The 20221-nt window shown below is 37.2% G+C and overlaps 1 protein-coding gene across 2 annotated transcripts in view; it reads left to right on the plus strand.

Annotated features, from left to right (window-relative positions):
* Positions 1-20221, plus strand: part of LOC139114352 (neutrophil cytosol factor 2-like) — a 22394-nt gene continuing 2173 nt past the window's right edge. Inside the window, exons 1-9 of one of the 2 annotated variants that reach the window (XM_070676030.1) lie at positions 1-427; positions 3833-4024; positions 4871-5011; positions 11529-11693; positions 12204-12830; positions 15295-15393; positions 18070-18278; positions 19278-19392; positions 19954-20068. In XM_070676030.1, the coding sequence (XP_070532131.1) occupies positions 221-427; positions 3833-4024; positions 4871-5011; positions 11529-11693; positions 12204-12830; positions 15295-15393; positions 18070-18278; positions 19278-19392; positions 19954-20068 (1870 nt within the window). In that variant the 5' untranslated portion in view covers positions 1-220. The remainder of the gene's footprint in view (positions 428-3832; positions 4025-4870; positions 5012-11528; positions 11694-12203; positions 12831-15294; positions 15394-18069; positions 18279-19277; positions 19393-19953; positions 20069-20221) is intronic. The other variant, XM_070676031.1, reaches the window with a different exon arrangement.

The following is a 20221-nucleotide window of genomic DNA, read 5'->3' on the forward strand; positions in this document are numbered from 1 at the left end:
AAAGGACACCGAAGGTCATCCACCCATTTGTTGCTTGCTATCTGCCATCTATCAGCTGCCGCCCTGTCGCACGTACTCCAAGCAAGTTGTATCTGTCCTCACAGTTGTTTTATTTATTATGTCTTCAACAAATGTGCCTAACTTTTCGCCATAACAACGTTCCGTCATAGACCTTCGGCCCAACCAGGACCACCGCTTGAGCTTGTTTAGCGGGACGAACATGGCTGGAACAGCTTCGGCACCAACTTCGGCCAACGCTGTCATCAACACCTTGGTATTTTGGGACGAAGGCGTCTCCGCCTACGAACAGAATGATGTCAACTTGGCGCTGCAGAAGTTTTGGAAGATCCCCGATCCATCTGCCAAGATATTCTTCAACATAGGATTAATGCACCAGCGTCTTGGCAACCTAGAAGCCGCCGAAAAGGTTCTCAGAAAATTTCTTTCATTCAGAATTTACCGATTGATTATCCATACAATATGCTTGTTCACAGATAGGCTATGTGTATTACCATGGAGGTGCTCGCTTGTACCTCCATGATGAAACCACGGTCCCTCCACAAACGTACAGTACTCACTCTTCTGGAGCGGCAGCTGATGATAACTCCAACAATTTCATATCTGACACATTCATTTTATGATATGGTTGTTCGCTGGTTTACCAGAGCGGTGTAATTAACGTTTGAAAAGAAAATTGAAAAGCTCAAAGTGCTTTTGCAATGTTTAACAACCTTTATGGCCGTAGAGAAGGAAACGTTCCTCACGCGCTCTTTACAAGACAACAAAGGCGGCATGCAAATGTTTTAAAAGTAAATTTTATCAACAATTTTTTGACAGTTAAATTCCTAGTATTTCACAATAGAAAATCGAGAAGAAAACATCATTCCATTTGCTCTTGCAAGCAAAGTTTTTATTTTTCTAAAGTAAATTTTCCCAATAATTTTATGATATAGATACCTATAGCATTACACGATAGAAAATATGTGTTTTCTTTTTCAAAAACCTTGAATAATGTGCATTGTGGAACATAGGGGCCGCACAGTTACACTGAGTCACAGTGGACTTGATGAGAATAGTATGCAGTTGCAAATTCAAAGTCAGCCAAGGTAGTAGAGAAATTTTGAGGAACAGTTTTCCAGATATTGCCACCATAGAACAATAACACAGGTCAGAGCTACAATCCTATTTGTCAAGGTCAGATTTCGTTAAAAAAATCGCCAAGGTTACTATTCACTGACATTTGAACGCCCAAATATTTTCCTGATCAGATTATTTCAGTCTCCGGCAGGACTCTCAAAATTTGAAGTACCTCCCATTGTGATTATGCACCCAAAACGATGCCGGGAACTTTTGCTGTCAGTGGCTGTTTGTCTAGATTACGGAATTTGGAGTTAACAATTTACATAAGATTCAGAATATCAGAGATAATTCCACTTGGCTCACACTCACACATTTGAAGGCACGGTATATTCATAATGTTGTACAAAGTAATGTAGGTACAAAGTCCAAAAGTGATTTACACTTAGCTTAAATTCCTGAGTCTGAGCACTGTTCAAAGTGACAGTGGGCCTGAGGCGAGGAAGAAAAAGACGGAAGAGTCAAAAGTGAGTTTTCTCAGGCCAGTGAGAATATATAGAAGAGTCTTCAGACCGAAGAATATGTGAACGTAAAGTGAAAGGGTTTCTATGTGAGTGACCAGTGGAGAGTGCAGGGCTTCAATTACCGGTACAACTACTACCGTAAATCATTTAGATTTTTTGCAGCAATTTCCTGCTTTTGTGTATTGCACAAAAATAGGACACATTTCATGCATTTTGTTATTATCACTACATACATCCAAAACATATATTTTGACATTTAGTAATGATAGGGTCATTATTGTCTTTTCTGAAGTTCAAGTTTAGCATAATTACTGATTAAACTTGACTCATGTACTATGGACAACATCAGAGATTTTTAAAGCTGAAATACTAGAGACAGTAAAAAATGCAGAAATTGTGAAACATAAATACTGATATACTGAAGTATCTGTTTACTCATACCGTATGTGAATAGCTAGGTGCAGGCAGATTAAATGTTTGCTTTTCTCAAGCCAGATGATGGCAAGCTAAAATTTAAAACTGTTATGATGTGAACTCACTAGAAGAAGGCTGAAAAAAAGCAGACATTATATCACTTGCTGTGTTGTATTTTATTAGCAGCATTGCAAGTCATGTTACCTGTACAGTTTTGAGTGGCTTAAAATAGCTCAAGATTTATAATTGTATTATTGCTGTAATAGAAACTCGTGCCTGCAATAACAGAACAGTTTAGAAATTGCGGAAACACGGTCCAAGGTAACAGCAATCAGGCTTATCTCTCTTTTAGGAGCAGTATTGATTTTTCATGTAGCTCTTCCCAATCATGTGTCTCAATTAGGTGATTAAAGCCGCACTTTTCAATCCCAGGTTCTCGCATTAGTGGAGTTCTCCTCCCAGTCAAACACATGGCCAGTATGATGTTTGATTTCTATAACATTAATTACACAAACTGATCTCAACCTTTTGTCACATTTTGCTAATCCTGCAAACAGAGTTTATGCAAGCTTTTGATTGACGGTCGGTTCAAATCGCCAACGGTCATTGATTCCCCACCACAAACGCTCGAATTTCCTAAAAAATTGTCTTCCAGTCGCGTTAAACTTTGAATACAACCACAGAGTTCGATCGGCAGCAACTTCACACTGACCGCTTGGCAGTCTGTCTGTGTTTTTGCGGCCGAGGAAAACTAAAAAGTGGCATTTTCTGGAGCGTGTGCCCGCGTGTTGCCTGTTTGGTGTCCACTTACATAGTGAACGCCGCCATACCTTGGCGTCTTTTTAAAGGGAGGCTCCGCCTTTAAAATATGCAGCTGTATGCTGATTAAAATATATTTTGAATATTTTTTTAAAAAAGTCGTGGGACTCTTTTGGAAAGGAAATTATATAATGGAGACCTTGACCTTTGGTTTGTCAGGTTTCAAACTTTCACAGATTTTGAAATGCTATAGGAATAGAAAATATTCCGATTTCCAAGTTGAACATCATAGCATACAAAACGTATTGGCTGCCTTGGTCTTGATAAATTCTGGGCGAGAAATTCTTACGTCAATTCTTTTTTGAAATTTATGAAGTGTGTAAAAAATAACGCTACAAGGCTTACTGTACATACTTCCTTGCTACATGTATGCTTCTAAAAATTGTTTTAAAAAGCTTATGTGATAGTGTTGTTATTGCTTGAGTGTATATATGACATAAGAAATAACTTACTTTTGGAAAGACTCATGACCTCTTTCAACCCTTGGCCCTTTTCTTTAACATTTTTAATTAACACTGACCCTAAAACTAATTAGCTGAACCCCAAACTCATACAAGTCTGATATGATGTGATACCTGCAAGGAATCTGATGGAGGGTGCTGGTGTTTTTACCAAGAAGTCTTGATTGCTGTTAATTGTTGTATTTGGATTCCTACTAAATTCTGAAAATGCATGTTTTTTAGGTCTCAGATCTGTTAAAAGATTGTTAACTGGTGCATAATATCCATAATTATCCTGCCAGGTTCATATTTCACCATCAGGTCAAGTTGGTCAAAACTAGTGCAGCACAACATGTCCCATGTGAAGTTTTTTAAACAAAAAATTAAATTTTTGAAGGCCCCTGCAAACAGAGACTGTGCCAAGTGGGTGAAATTACATATAGTTTTGGCTGAATACTACTCTTTAGTGAGTTGGCAGATGAGAAAGTGATACTGTCCGGCAAGAAAAAGTGTTTTTCACCCAAATATTAATATTTTCTCCCATTTTTCTCCACACAGTCATTTGAAGCTACAGTTTTCAAAGACCAGCACTTAGCAATAGGACATTATCAACTTGCAAACATATATTTCCAAGAGAAAAAACATCTCCAAGCTGAAACGTCTTACAGTCAGAGCTATGAGTGTCTCAGAAGTAAACCCTACATCGATTACAAACAGCTCGGGCTGAGATACGTCCTCTATGAATGTGAAGTAAGTAAACAGACTTAAGTATTCCTTAATTCAAAAGAATTTACCTGTATATTGTAAGATTGAAAACCATTGAACGGTTACAGTGGGTAGGAGAACGAAATAACGAATGTAAGCCTTTTTTGCCCAGGGGGTTGTAGTTCACCGTTGTCAGGTTCAATTCAGTGAAAGTAGGTGCAGTTTTCCATTAACTCGCGGTCCAAAGTATCTCTTACATATTCTATTTTGATGTGACATGTCAACCATGCAATGCGGACTGTCTGAATATGGAAATGTTGCAATATTATTATTAACACTAACTATTGTCAGATGTGTGAAGACTTCACTGACAGAAAACCGATGTTCAACAAGATTTAACGACATTGAAATTATTCAGATTGTTGGATAAGCCAAGGATCAGCTGTGACCCTTTCACCACCATGGTTCAGTCACAGACAGTAGAGGGTTCCCCCTCTCTGTCTGTGGGTTAGTCCAATATCCCATTGTTCCCTATGGCAAAGTTGGACCACTATATAAGGAAATGGGGTGGTTTTGTGTAGGATGGTGAAAGCGTTGAAAAGAAGCAGTGGAGATCAACATTGTTACACAGCTTTTTGACCCCTTCATCAGCAGACCTTATTGGACTCAATATGGTGGGTTCACCCATGTTCATGTAAATTGGAGTAGTACTTAGCAGTCAAATATTAGCTTTGTGATCTAACAACGCTTCCAGCTGCAGGTTATCATAGTACTGGTCACTCTCATCAGATACGCATGCATTTGTCTGTGTTCATGGCATGTAGGGTATATTTTGATGATTTGTGAGCAAATCAGTATAGTTTTCAAACTTTCACTTCCTCTCTGTACCAGATACTTCACAATCTAGCCCTGACAAGTAGTGTTCTCAAGGAAAAACACAAAGCCCTGGAGCTGCTGGACAGAGCTGTCACCGCCGCTGAAAATTGTAAACAAAGCAAACAACATATAGAAGAAAGCAGGAAGTCAGTGCAGGTAAAAAAAAAAATTAGAAATAATAAAATGGAACACAATTTTGATATATTTTCTCCCCTGCAACATTTCAGCCTGTACTGAGTCTGTCTGATGGATTTGACCTGTAAAACAACACACAGCAATTATGTTGTAAATTTAGAACGGAACAAATGGGGGAATATTTGTACAGCAGGGTCATTCTATTTTGCAATCCAAGCATAATTTCTCTGTCTTTGATTCTATTCGTGATCATTCGGAAAGGAATGGTGTTGAGTATACACTTTGAGAACAGTTTTGGATTTCAAAATCTTACAGTTCTCAGCTTGGCTACAGCCTACGTTGATTTATTTTGAACGATGCGGAGAAAATTTATTGTTGTTGTTACAGTACTCATGAAAATCAAGAAGGTAATTTTTCCCAATGAGTCAGAGTCAGGTCAGGTCAGGTCAGGTCAGGTCAGGTTAGGTCAAATAAATGATGAATGTGAGGTCATTTACTTTTTAAACTCATAAATGTGTACTTTGACCCAGCATTTGTATTCGTGATTATGAAGACCAACGTAAAGTTGGCGTCATCCTCATCCTCATCCTCAGCCTCAGGTGACCTTTCTAGCTGACGCTGAAAATGACGCTACTCAGCGTCAGCTTCAGCGTCGTATCCGAAGATTGCCGAAGTTGCGCTACCCGATGACGGATAAATGATAAAATTCGCCCAAAACTTAAGAAAATAACAACTCCATTCTTTCTCAACTTTCTTTTGAATCGTAAAACTGGTTCGCAGGTAATATTTTATGGTTAGAATATCTCATATAGACTAGTTTTTTGGAAATGTTCGTAATTTTCAGTCCATGGATCCGTGGATAAGTTTGTTGGTATCCTCTCAACTCTTGCGTTAAGATTTTCCAAAAATTGGTGCCAAAAAAATATGCGCGGTCCGAAATGTGTAAAAATCGCCACCATGAAGACGATATGAAAGCCCTAATTATTCAGAGGATATATAAAACAACTAACTGGTATAACTATGACTTGAGGCATGAAAAGTCAACGTATTAAACATACAACCTTTGAACTTTAAGGAAATGAAGGGCTAAGAATGTTGCGTTATAACTACATCGTGAGAAACGGATATTAAGAGGAGAGGTTACTAAATATTATGAAATACATACCCCACTGTGTTTTGATTAGCATTTACAGCGATATGAAACTTGGAGCACATTTTTAAAGTCGTTTTTACACTTATCATTCCATCAGACGCATTCGGGAATGATCGGATCTGACGCCGGTGAAGCTGACGCTGTAGCGTCATCCTCATCCTCATTTTCGCGTGACCCCTGAGGCTGAGGATGAGGATGAGTATGACGCCAACTTTACGCTGGTATTATGAAGGAGAATTGTTTGGTCATATCCAGGTCAAATAATTTGAAATCAGCAATAGTATTTAGCAGATCACCAACATACAGCACTCAGTTCATCATGTCAAGTCAGTACAGATCACCAATTTTACTTTGCATATCCTAAGAAGACTAGTCTTTGAAAATCATATGTTTTTGGATGTTCAAATAATGTAGTCTGCTAAATTATGTCACACAAGACATCAGTCATGTTCTTGACTTTAATTGCTTCTGATGAACCTGGAAGTAGAAAGGGTTAAAATTTTCCTGAGCAAAGTTTGAGAAAAAATGTAAAACTCAGATTTTGAATTGAGTCTTTCCTCAAATAAAGCTTCATCATTTTGTGTATGAACAAGATTTTGGATGTGAACTCAAATCCACTTCTGGCATACTGACTGCAAATATTGACTGTGTCAGGATGGTAATTCCCTAGACATTGTTCTATCCAGGCTCTTCCAACCAACTAGTTAGGCTTTAGTTAGGGAAATGGGCGGGGTACGTACTTTTCCATGGGTTAAATGTCTGGGAGACAAATATCCCAGAAAGCAGTATAGCTGACCAAAATATCTAGTAGAGTATGAGGACACCTACCCTCTGGACATTCAACATCAAAACTTGCATGAAATTGTGACTTGGGTTAGGAATAGGGTTATAGCAAGTGTCAATCGGTAAATTTCCAAAGGGTAATGTACTACAACCAACTTGACTCTTTCCTTGCACAGCTCACTGTTTTCAAAGTTTTGTGTCACCAGTACTCTTTACTTGTAGGTCAGGTTCAAGCATAACACTGCATGGTGAGAATGATGCTGTATTACTATTGGCTGCCGTTGTTGTATGGGCTGGTATGTCATTTGTAACCCACAGTAACTCTCCCCAGTACCGTACTTGTGCCTGATATTTCCGGTTGAGAATTCCATTCTTTTGGGAAAGATGATTCCTTCCTCGAAACAACAACTTGACATCTCTACTTTGTTTACTTGCCATTGATTTTTGACCTTTGCCCAATTGACTGTCAGTTTTGCCACCCATACAAATTTTAAAATGTTTGTTTTTTTAAAAAGTGCTTCGCTGATACTACATTCTTTGCAAATAGAGAGAAATATTTCTCCTTTCCCTTTACACATCTGTAGATGTATTTGTTGACATATTTGTAAAAATAGATGAGTTTTGAGTTAACTTTGATCAAAAAATTCCACTAGAATTGACAACTTGCTGAAAGGTACACTTGTTTCCAAATTTGGAAAATCAAAGTCATATGCCATTACTCTTTTTTTGTCATCATTGACCTTTGACAAGATGACCTTTGACACACTATTTCACAAGGTTGTCCTGTTTACTTTCCCTTTATATTTCCAAAACAACAGGTGTTTGAAGTCTTTGTCTGGGTAAACATCAGATACAGTGGAATGGGAAATGAACATTATAACCAAAATATCAATCGGAAAAATATTTTAAGAATCTCAATCATTTTGCAGTAAAAGTTTGGAATTGTCGAATAGTATGATAACCAATGTAGCTACATTGGACCTATATGTTTTGTCATCATTATTGACAAGTGTTTTGCCATTTTCAGTACAGAATAAGATCAGAAGTCAATGTGGTGATAAACAGAGAAATCAAATTTGATAACAGTTGCCAGACATCATGAATGGAGAATTTTATTAGTCCCCACGGACACCGTCCGGGGGGACTTATAGGTTTGGTCATGTCCGTCCGTGTGTGCGTGCGTCCGTGCGTCCGTCCGTTCACGCAGATATCTCAGACATGCCCAGGTCAATTTCTTTCAAACTTTGCACAAGGATAGTACCCTACCTTATACAGATGCACTTCGATTTGTTTCACAATGCGATCAAATTTGGCCGTGTTAGAGGACTTTTTAGTTTTCATCTCCATAGACTCCTATGTATAAGGCAGTCTCCATAGACTCCCATGTATAAGGCAGTCTCCATAGACTCCCAAGTATAAGGCAGTCCATAGACTCCCATGTATAAGGCAGTCCATAGACTCCCATGTATAAGGCCAAGAAAAATAAAAATTTAGTTTCTCATCGTATTTATATTGCAAAAAGGATGCAGTGACACAGTTTTTAGTCCCCATGGATGAAGTCCAGGGGGCTTATAGATTGGGTCATGTCCGTCCTTGAGTCCATCCATTCACGCAGATATCTCAGATATTTTGACAAAATGTCACATGACCTTGGTGACCTTTGACCTCAAATATATATATTTGTCCATAACTCAGTAACCACGAGTGCTACACCCTTCATATATGGTATGATGGGACAGCTTATGACGCCACATATTGTACCTCATTAATTATGCAAATATCTAATTTTGAGCAAGCCAATGGAGCTAGAGGTCTGATTTTTGGTATGTAGGGATGATTTAGCAATACAATTTTTTTGACAAAATGTCACATGACCTTGGTGACCTTTGACCTCAAATATACATATTTGTCCATAGCTCAGTAACCACAAGTGCTACACCCTTCTTATTGTATGGTATGATGGGACAGCTTATGACGCCACATATTGTACCTCATTCATTATGCACATATCTAATTTTGAGCAAGCCAATCGAGCTAAAGGTCTGATTTTTGGTATATAGGGATAACTTTGCAATACAATTTTTTTGACAAAATATCACGTGACCTTGGTGATCTTGGACCTCAAATATACATATTTGTCCATAACTCAGTAACCACAAGTGCTACACCCTTCATATATGGTATGATGGGACACTTTATGACGCCACATATTGTACCTCATTAATCATGTGCATATCTAATTTTGAGCGAGCCAATAGAGCTAGAGGTCTGATTTTTGGTATATAGGGATAACTTAGCAATACAATTTTTTTTCAAAATGTCATGTGACCTTGGTGACCTTTGACCTCAAATATACATATTTGTCCACAACTCAGTAACCACAAGTGCCAAACCTTTCATATATGGTATGATGGGACACCTTATGACGCCACATATTGTACCTCATCAATTATGTGCATATCTAATTTTGAGCGAGCCAATAGAGCTAGAGGTCTGATTTTTGGTATATAGGGATAACTTAGCAATACAATTTTTTTCAAAATGTCACGTGACCTTGATGACCTTAGACCTTGATTATACATATATATGCATAACTCAGTAACCACAAGTTCTATAAGCTTCAATTTTGATAGGATATTAGACCTTCAGATTTCACATCTCGTACCTCATTTATTATGCACATATGTATTTCTTGGCTGGCCAACACAGCTAGAGGTCTGATCTTTTTTCCCGATTTAGAACCATAACTTAGACATGCCTCTTGTTATAAATTGGGAAAAATGACATAAACCTATGTGCCCATAGATGTGAACTTATACACTCCAGCGATACTTTTTAATGACCACATTTCCCTGCCCCATCAAGACTAATACTCCTTTTACAAGTGGGGACTATGTCATTGACAATGACTTGTTGCTTCTGTTACAAGTAAACAATGGCGGTAGTTCTAGAGTCTGTGCATGGACTTGTAAAGCCCTCTGAAATAATGTCAGCCACATTTTGATTGATTTATGCTAAACTACAAAGAGGTTGATATCATTGTGGGTTTTAACGATGTTGAGAAATGGTGAAATGATGCTGAATGTTGCAGCATCCATTTGAGAAATTACTGGTGAGGATTTCAGTGCCATCAATGCAGGCATTGTGCAGGTAACACTGTAATTATCATGTTTCCTTTCAACAATCAGAATTTCTTAATTAGATCATTCATAATTTTGTTCACAGCCCCCCCCCCCCAAATTAATAAGCTGATACATTATGTGGTTAATCCTCAAATTTCTGAACTCAGAGTGAAATATTGACCATTTTCCTCAAAATGTCAGCTTTTTTAGCTGATATCATTCATCACCTGGCTGAGCCGTTAGATGACCCTGCATAGTTGCATTGTGTATTTCTCTCTGTGTCTTCTTGTTTTCTAAACATCACCAAGAATTTCCAACAAATTATACAACGACAGAAATATTCCAAACACAAATTAAATACACCTGGATATTTTCTGATTCATAGCAGTAAGATGCTAAACTCTTTTTACTTGAAATAACAGCTGTATCTGTAGTTCTAAAAAAAATCTAAATTGTGTCGTTAGTTGCTGCAACTTTTGATGGTTTTGCACTATTTTTGTTTTTAATGTCAATTGAAAGTTCTTGACCTATCTCCAAAGCATGTTGAAACACCAAATATCTGGCACAACGTAGCGTCTATATGTGTAGAATGCATTATTTGTGTTTAATGTTTACATTTGAATTCCACTCCGGACCAGAATTCACTTGTCAACAATAACAATGCAGTCTACACATGCACAGATTGTGTTGACAAGCTGAATACTGTGTATCTCAACATGCTTTGAGGAGTTTAAGAAGAATCTGTATTTGACATGCAAAACAAGAAAGTGAAAAAGAAGGCAAATGTTAAAGTCATATTTGAACATTAGTGATGATAGTGATTGCTAATTGTACAGAAAGTTTAATTTAAATAAAGTATGTATTATTTCAAACCAGGGAAAAGAAACCTGCATTTTTCTGTCTACAAAAATTATGGATAATTTTTGAACTTTCTATTCACAAGCAGTGTGGTCAGTAACTCACAAACTCTTTGAGTCATTGTAGGATTTTCTAGAAATTTCTTTCCACCAGCCTTATACCAGTACATTTCATGTGTAGAATTTTCTTGTGTCAGAAAGACATTTTTGGATTTTGCTGTATTTCAAGTTAACACAGAGATCATTCTATCTTTGATTTCAAGGGAAACGGTCGTCGGAACTGCGCCTGTGCGAGTTTCTTGTTTACAAACAATAATGTATTCCATGCACGATATCTAGATGCACCTCATCATCATAGCTGCAACATTTAAATTATAGGATGGAGATTATGACAGACATGTTTTAACTTTCATCGATCACCATCGTACCTTGGATACAGTGTTTACATTGGTCGTATGGGTCCCATACGACATTTGAGCGCAGTTCCGTTGATTGTATCCATTTAAGCACGACTTTCCATCAGAAGCAGTATCGAAACACACTAAATTCAAACTCAAGAGCTACAGGCAGTGACAGAAACACTGCAAATGTTCATGACACAGTTGTTTTTTAATTCATTTTAGATTGGCAAGCCAGCTGACTTGCTAGAGTTGCCCAAGGAGGCCATTTTTAGACCCCCTAAGTCTAAGACTTCAAACATTGCAAAGAAGGACTACCTAGGCAAGGCAAAAGTTGTGTCTGCAGTCACTGAGAAGGATGATGCAACTGGTTTTGTTCCTGTTGTCAAGGTAAATATAAATTCTTCAGAATTTTATCTATCCTTTTCCAGAAACATTATGTTTTTTTCCCAAAGTCTTGTTAAAAGCTTATGATAAACACCTTTTTGGAGGTAAACAGTAGAGGCATGCTGTTCAATCTTGCAACTGTATGTAATGTCTCTTGTTGTTATAGAATCCAGAATGTGCTGAGTTGGATCGGATGGGTTGTTGGCTCCTCATTATGTGTTTCACTTAAAATTGATTTATGTTCATTCATTTGCATATCTGTGGCACATTTTCTTGTCATAAAGGTGAAAGGTGAAAGGTCACATCACACTTTTCATATCTAACTATGCTTAGTGTAATGTAATATCATTGTGTGGAAAGGTTTCAGCACTCACTTGAATAATCACAGAAATTTTGTGTTTAACAAACCCATTTCACTTGTTACTGAGAAGTAACGCCCTTGGTACATGTTGTTGATGTTAATTTCCATGTTAATATCATGAATGTAATAAATTTCATTTGTCATCCATCTAGGAGAATCCATTGCTAAATAGGCCACACTCACCAAGAGACTTCCAAGCAAACACTCTGCCAAGTCGACCACCACCGCTTCAACAAACCAGCAAATCATTGCAGGCCAGCCCTAGACTCCTCCACAAACCAGCCAACCGACCGCTATCAACCAGCGGCGTGCCCATTCCGCCACCACCAGCAAGGCCGCCACCCATCCCTCCCCCTCCGTCAAGACCACCACCTCTCCCACCCAGCGACGGCCCCGCCAGAAGTCTGCCACAGGGCGTACACGACCTGAAAATTGTTGAGCCCGGTTTGTCACCCGCCGGTAGCCCCAACTCAAGCCCTAGTGTAAACCGCAAATTTAAACCCCCTCCTCCCTCAGTCAGGCCCCAGTTGAGTTCAACCCCAGGGACCATTTCCAATGTGTCCCACCTTGGTATCCCATCTCATAATTCAGCCCAGATGTTATCCTCAAACAGCCCAAATTCTAGTCCCAAGCCAACACACAAACCAAGGCAAACACCCACAACAATCCCGCCCGTGCCAGCACCAAGAACCCAAAATAGCAATGACGGCAAAGGAAGAATACCCCCTGTACCAAAGCAGCCGCTACCTCCCCCTCCACCATCAACGTATGACCCCTCGGTAAGTTCGTAGGTCATTGCTTCATGCATTTGACCCCTTCATTGCCCTGTTTTAGTCAAACGTTATTGTTGTACAGACCCTCAGTGGTTGGTACAGAGAACAGCAATGAATGATAAATATTCGGGTTTGGCGCTTGAGGGCGCTCTCCATGATTGTTTTAGCCTCAGGGCAATGAAAGGGTCAATTTGTCATAGATGTTTGACAGTTTCCCTAACAACTTTTCATCACATTTGGCGTCTTCATTTGTTGCTCTAAGACAAAAGACTTAACAGGTTTTTAATCAGTGTTTAAAATTTTTGTTGCAAGACAATTTATACAAGCATGAGAAGACGCAAGTCTTGGAAAAAGTATTTGAAGAAAAAGAATTCTTAAAATAATAATTTCCAAATAAAATTTCAGAATGTTAGCTGGATATGATGATCTTTTGGTAACCTAGCATTTACAAGAGGCATATATTGCAGCTATCTTCTTTTGGCTTCAAACAGCATTGTTTTACAGATTTGTTATGGACAGCACTAAACTCAATTCTATGTACAAATTGATGAAAAGAATGAGTCTGTCACTTTCATTTGAAAAATGAGATTTAAATCATAAACTGATCTAACAGTGTTTTGTAGTATTAACCTACATTCTCATGCTGTTCTGCAACTTTTTTTGTAATATTATTTACAGAGTGTGTATTGATTTCCAGCTTTATTACTTTTACATCTTTAAACATTATTTACACTCGTCATATTTAGTTTGTAAAGCTAAATATTTCATAGTGAAGTTTGTACTAAACTGTTTGATCAGACGATACAATATCACCATTACTTGACTTGCAATTAACCCAGAACCTCTATTAGTGTTTACTAGCTCCCTCCCTGGTAACTAATGGTTTGCCCTGTATTTCCACTGGAGAATAAAAGACATGGTAGCAATCAGAACATTCCATTCCATTATGGGTGCTCCAGGGCTTAAGTTGGGTACAAACCTATGAATGAATTCTTTGATTCAAATTATGTACATTCTGTGTCTTCTATTTTTTCACACTTTTCTATGCATGCGTATACAGGATCTGTACTTTATTTGACATGAAAATGCACCAAATAAAGTCTCGTCTTGGAATTTTTTGTCTGTATTTGATGCATTCTTGAAGTGCCATTGAACCTGTTTAAATGATAGCTCTCTGAAAATCTGAATCAGATAAATGAATATTATTTTTATCCTTCTCTGTGTTTATATTTGTATAAATGCAAAACATACTTGTTTGCAAAACATATTTGTTTTTCCAATTTCAGTGGTCTTTGGTTTAAACAGGTTTCACTTCACAAGGCGGTGTGGATTTGCATGCTGCATGCGTAATGTCAAATACCTTAAAACCCCTAAGCCCCTCCCCCCCCCCAAAAAAAAAAACAAAGTAAGAAATTATTTTTACCACAGGGGGACATGGTTATCTTGCAACATGTTGCATGAATATATGAAATACCTGAAACCTCCTCCCCTTCCCCCCAGGAAAAAAAACCCCAAAAGACAAAAAACAAACAAACAAAAAAAGAAAAACAAAAAACAAAGTAAGAATTATTTTAACCACAGAGGGACATGGTGTTCTTGAAGCATGTTGAATTACTGTGACTGAGCTTGACACGTATGTTTGTTTGTTTGCACACTGTGTGACACCTGTGTGATGTAGTAATGGTTACACTGTATCCCTAGTCTTCTATTTGATTTAGGGACCGTCTCAGATTGTCGCAGAAGTTCAAAAAGCGAAATTTATTCGTTTAGAGGGGGAGGGGGTTTGACCTCAATTCAATTAGTGAACTTCACTTTCGCACTTTTATTTTGTGATCACAAGTTTTCGTGTGTTTATTTTAAATTAAAGAAAAACTGCACACTTGTGCCAACAAATTTGTAACCGTTTCCATCTCGTTTGTGCCCCACACATAATTTACCAATACTAACATTGTATCCTAAACCTTTCACTCATCAAATTCAACAAAGACAAAAGTATCATTTTTTAAAATGTGCTATTTATAAGCGTCTGCTCTAACCACTAGATGTCTTTATTCTCACTTGTTATGCACCTTGTCATAGTCGTTTTAATATGATTGGACATGCCTGGTCCTCCTTGTCAAAGTTTCTCGCTTATTTATGGCCCAACCAAGTACAAATTGCGTGTTCGCAGAGACAAAAAACAGATGCAAAAAGGGAAAGTAAAATAAAATGAAACTTTTATGCGGTAAAATGCCCTGTTAGTACTCAAATCTGATCGATTACTTTAATTGTAATGTGGCAAGGGGAATACGTCTTCAGTAGCTATAGCAAAATGCAACATTGCACCCTCAGGCAGACATAAACATTTCACACTTTTGAAGTTTCGTTTAGGGGGAGGGGGGAGGGGGTTTTGATCAAAACGAATTAATTTCGTTTCTTGAACTTCTGCGACAATCTGAGACGGTCCCTTAACAATTTTCCCTTTCCACAGAGTGTGAATTTGCAATGGGTATCACCAATACACAGTTTAGGTCACATGTGTGACAAAGGAGCCATTTTAAGTCATCAGAGATGCAGAGGGATGGGCGAGGTGATGATGTACCTTGTGTAATTTACCTCTCATGCCAATTACCATTTCAACAACATGCAACACAAAAAGTTATCCAGCAGTGTGATCGGACAAACACTTAATGTAGGAAACTTTCCAAGATGACAGCACAAGAGTCCAAGAGGGAAAAAAATACTCTCATTGGAGAATACACTGTGTTTTGATTACAACCTATTGCTATGGGACAAAAGATAGACATCAGTTGATAAATGAATTTTAGTGAAGAGAGCTTATAAGTCACCCAGCAATCATTGAGAAGTTATACCCTTCTCTCTGTGAAAGGGAATATAACAGGTAAAAATTAACAGGATACCTGGCAGAGTGGCTGAAAACTTGCACGTCCATATTTTGGAACATTTCTATTGCTGTCAAGGGTTGGCTGGACCTATGGGATGAAAAGGTTAACACACTTTTGATTGTATTGTGGGTGATGCTATTGAATATCACTGGATACTGGATACTGAGAGGCAGAGGTATTATCATTTGCAGGAGCTACATACATGCATGCAATATTGTGTCTTAGCCAGAAAACTTGCTGACGCTCTTCTTACATATATTGCCTGATCATTTATCATTGGTGTTTGTGTTACATGTATTATCATAGCAAAGGCTGCAATTTCTAAATACAATGAATTTATCATTCACTCCAGTTTTCGTTGCTTATGCTTTAGTTTGACAAAAATTATTGAAAAACTTCATCATTGTTTCAGCATGTATTGAGATCATGGGACTTAAATTACCTTTGTTGGTGGAAAATGCGAGAAATCTCTAGTAAGAAAGAAAGCACGAAAAAAGAGGAGAAAAACCACTGACATTGTCCAGTTTCAGTTGTATTATGGGTGATCTAGTCATTGAGCCTAAAAAAGGTGAATGCGCTGTACAACATGTGTGTCCGCTGTAACCTTGCTGTGGTGACTGTGACAGAGAAAACTTGAATTTCACTGAAATATGTCCTCACATGAATAACTACCAGAGCTGCTGGAAAAAGAAACCCGGCAACAATAGTGCAAATTCACCAATGCTTTCTCAGAAAGTGAACTTTGAAATCTTTAGACAGTTCAGAACCTCCTGTAGATAACTTAATAGAAGTACGCAAAGTAAAATTGACTTCTCCAAAAGTAAAATTATTTTAGTTTAAAATAGATGGAGATTGAATTTGAGGGGATGGCTATATCAATAAGGCTGGCAACACTGTTTTTTTTATGTGAAATATGTGAGGGTCTGTATTTTGGTCATAAAATATATATGAAAATAATAAAATCATTGGGTGGTGAAGTATGATTTATTAAACAGAGGATGTTTATTGACAGAATTGGAAATTTCAATATGCCCATATGCATGCATTGTCAGCGAAAAAGACAAATTGTGATAATTCACATTTTCATGATAGTATTTCAATGAAAACTTTCTGAAACTTTGACATATTATTGAACATGACACGGAGACAAGTAAATTGTTTAATTGTCAGAGAACTGTATTTAAATTGTCACATGTGTAAGGTCACTTTTGGTGGAATATAAAAGAATTTTTGTTTTCTTAACACGAAAACTGGATCCATTTCAACTTCGAATCCTATCCACAAAACATATCCAATGACATATGGATTTTTAGAGGCTTTTTTAAATATTGAATGTTAATCTCCGTTTCAGAGGAAAGAAAATTTGTTAGGAATGCAACTGCTTGACCACCCTGAGAAAAGTTTAGGTGATACAAATTTGTCTCATAGTTTTTAATTTTGATCTTGATTGATTAACCAATTGAGACACTTCTAATCAGTAACCATGGCAATGATTATTTCATATCATCAGTGAAGGGTTTGTCAGGTGTTTCCATAACAATATTTGAAGACTATAAATGATCAAAATAGACAAAATTCCAAGAGTTAATTATGATTTCCTTGGTATTTGACGGAATGCCATTGCAATTCGTTTGCCAATATTATCACCACTTTTGGATGAAAATTTGAATTCATGATCAACTACAAAACCATGTATATGATAGCTTTGGTCAAGCACCTAAAATGGATAGGCAGTCTTCAAGAGTTGTTGCTATGCAACAATAACCTTATGACCTTATAAATATTTTTTGACTATGGGCAGGTACATTGTATGTTATATATATTGAATGGAATGTTCAGTATTGTTGCTGTTATCTTGGAATGCTATAAATAGTTTCCACCTAAATCACAGATGCCATATTTTGGGCACATTTCTTGAAGTACTTTGGAACTCTGTTTGGTGCAAGCTTCTCAAACAGTAGAATAAGGCATATAGGAAGTACAGATCGAGTCCGAGCTTGCTTGCAAAGTTTGATTCAATTGATCAACTGTGTGGGTCTACGGTGAACAGTGGAATTATCATTTTTCTGTATTCACACAGTTACATAATTGAGTGAGGTTTATTTCATTCATTCTTGTTGTAACTCTTTCAAGTTCATAAATAATGTATTTCACCGTAGCAGAAAACCTATGCTTTGCCGCTCATGAACAGGCAACTTGCAGAATAATTTAAATATCATAACAACTTGACTCTGTAGTGTGTGAATAGGAAAGATTGGACTGTGAGTTGATCCCTAATTTATCTGCATGGTTTAAAATTGATGTAAACAGAGAAAAAGATGAGTTAATATTTGACTTCTGGGGTGTCATTAACTGAACAGGGTAAGGCGTCATACCAAAGTATCAAATGGAAACCCAACATGGCTGCCTCAACACCAACACCTGTCTCCCATCCAGCTGTGGATATCATTGTCAAGATCCATTTTCAGTACACCTGTGCTATCAAGATGAAAGCGGGAACGTCCTTTGCGGATCTGAATGAAATTATTTGTAAAAAATTTGAGAAGGGATCCACCCAGTTGAATATATGGTAAGCATGCATTTTATATCCAATATATTTAATACATGGATTACCGGAAGGAAATTTCGCATTATGTAATTAACAAGGAGATTGAGCTGAAACTAAATGCAAGGTTGACAGACTTCAAGATCAAAGGTCATCTTATGTAGTCATAAACATTCATTATCTATTTGAACTTGTCATTTGTAAACCAGCAAAAACGCACAGTCTCACCCATATGACAAAAGAATACATAAAATTGCTGCAGTATTCTCCATTGAAAAGAGAATTAGTCTCCAATGATTCATGCGTCAAATTGCATGATAATAATTAAGCTTTGCCCATCATTGTACAGAACAATGACGGACATCACACATCCAGTACACGCAGCATGCTATACAGCAATATTATCGTTATCAGAGGCAAGATAGTTTGTGAATCATAAATATATGCTTATGACATACTCAATAATTATCAACGGAACTTGTGGGTGACAAAGAAACGAAATAGATGACAAAAATATGATCAAACTTGCAGGACTGGTGTTAAGAATTAAATTCTACTGGACAGGTGTACATTATACACCAATACGCAGGGCAAGAGTATCTTGGGCATGCTATGTGAATAACAAAGGTGTGGTGCAGTGATGACCAATGGATTGTGGGAACTTGACAATTTAATAATCTATTAAAAGTTTAAAATTTCACAAATTAAAAATCCGTTTTCAGCACTTAACAGTGCATTTTGGGACAAAAAGCACGCAAAACATTTAATTAATGTTCTAAGAAGTTTTCATTCTTTCTAATGTTATCCAAAGTGGAAATTCTGTGTGATGGTTTTGATCTTGCATAATGCATGTCAGAGAGATATTTTTGTATTATATATGTTTTTGTTTTTGGACATAAATCCTGTTATGTGTGTATGTTAAGTATCACAGTGGTGTATAAAGGAAAGTTTTCAGATCTCTAGCAAAGGTGTTTTACAACTGTGTATTGATTATGTTCCTGATTGTCTTTTTGTCTTGAACAGGTACAAAAACGATGACCATCCGGAGTTACTCCATCTTAATAATGAATTCAGAATTAATGATTTGTGGAGTTCAGCTAAATACGGCCGCCTTACATTATGGTGCTATGAACGTGAGGTAGGATGACTCTTTTTGACCTATGACCTAGGTGTACAATTCTGACACTTCCCTATTAACAATTAATATCAAGAAAGATAAGATATTTTTTGGCTTTGAATGTGAACAAATTAATGGATGATATAGATGAAATAATTCACTGTGTTAAATTTAATGATACCATTAATATTGTTGACATACTATTCAATTATTAACTTCACAAAGAAGATCACAGTACTTCGAAATGTGAAAATTTGTATCATCAGAAATGGAATTTTTGTATCAATAACTTTGGAAAAAGCTTGTCATCTTATGTCTAATCTGCTCAAACTCCAGTCAAAAGCAATATCAGAATATCATTTTAAAATTAAAATTCAACAGATGGTATTTGCTCCACAGCAATAATATAGTGGCTGAAATTTTTCTAAACCAAAGTTCGGACAATCGATAAAAAAATCTACATCAAAGTAGTTGAATATAGACACTACCTTTATTGACTCACTGACAGTGAGCGAGTCACTGTGCAAAATAAACTTTCAGTTTTGGATAAGATTGTTGATGCCATTGTTGTGATGTTGACAGGGAGAAGAGAAACAACGAGATGAGAAGCAAGTGATAGCATTATACGACTTTGCAGGACAGCAGTCATGTGACTTGAGCTTTAAACAGGGAAATGTACTCAGCGAGGTCATTTCAAGTAAGTTGTAGTTCATATTGGATTTATATGCAAAGTTTAATTATCTTAACTCCTTGAATCTTAAATTTCAAGTAGCTGAACTCGATTAACCTTGGATTTCTGTGATGAGTAAGCTGAAAGCACACTTTGCTGGTTGAACAGAATCTGATATGC

Source organism: Ptychodera flava, chromosome 16, assembly GCF_041260155.1.
Source record: "Ptychodera flava strain L36383 chromosome 16, AS_Pfla_20210202, whole genome shotgun sequence".
Taxonomy (NCBI): Eukaryota; Metazoa; Hemichordata; class Enteropneusta; family Ptychoderidae; genus Ptychodera; species Ptychodera flava.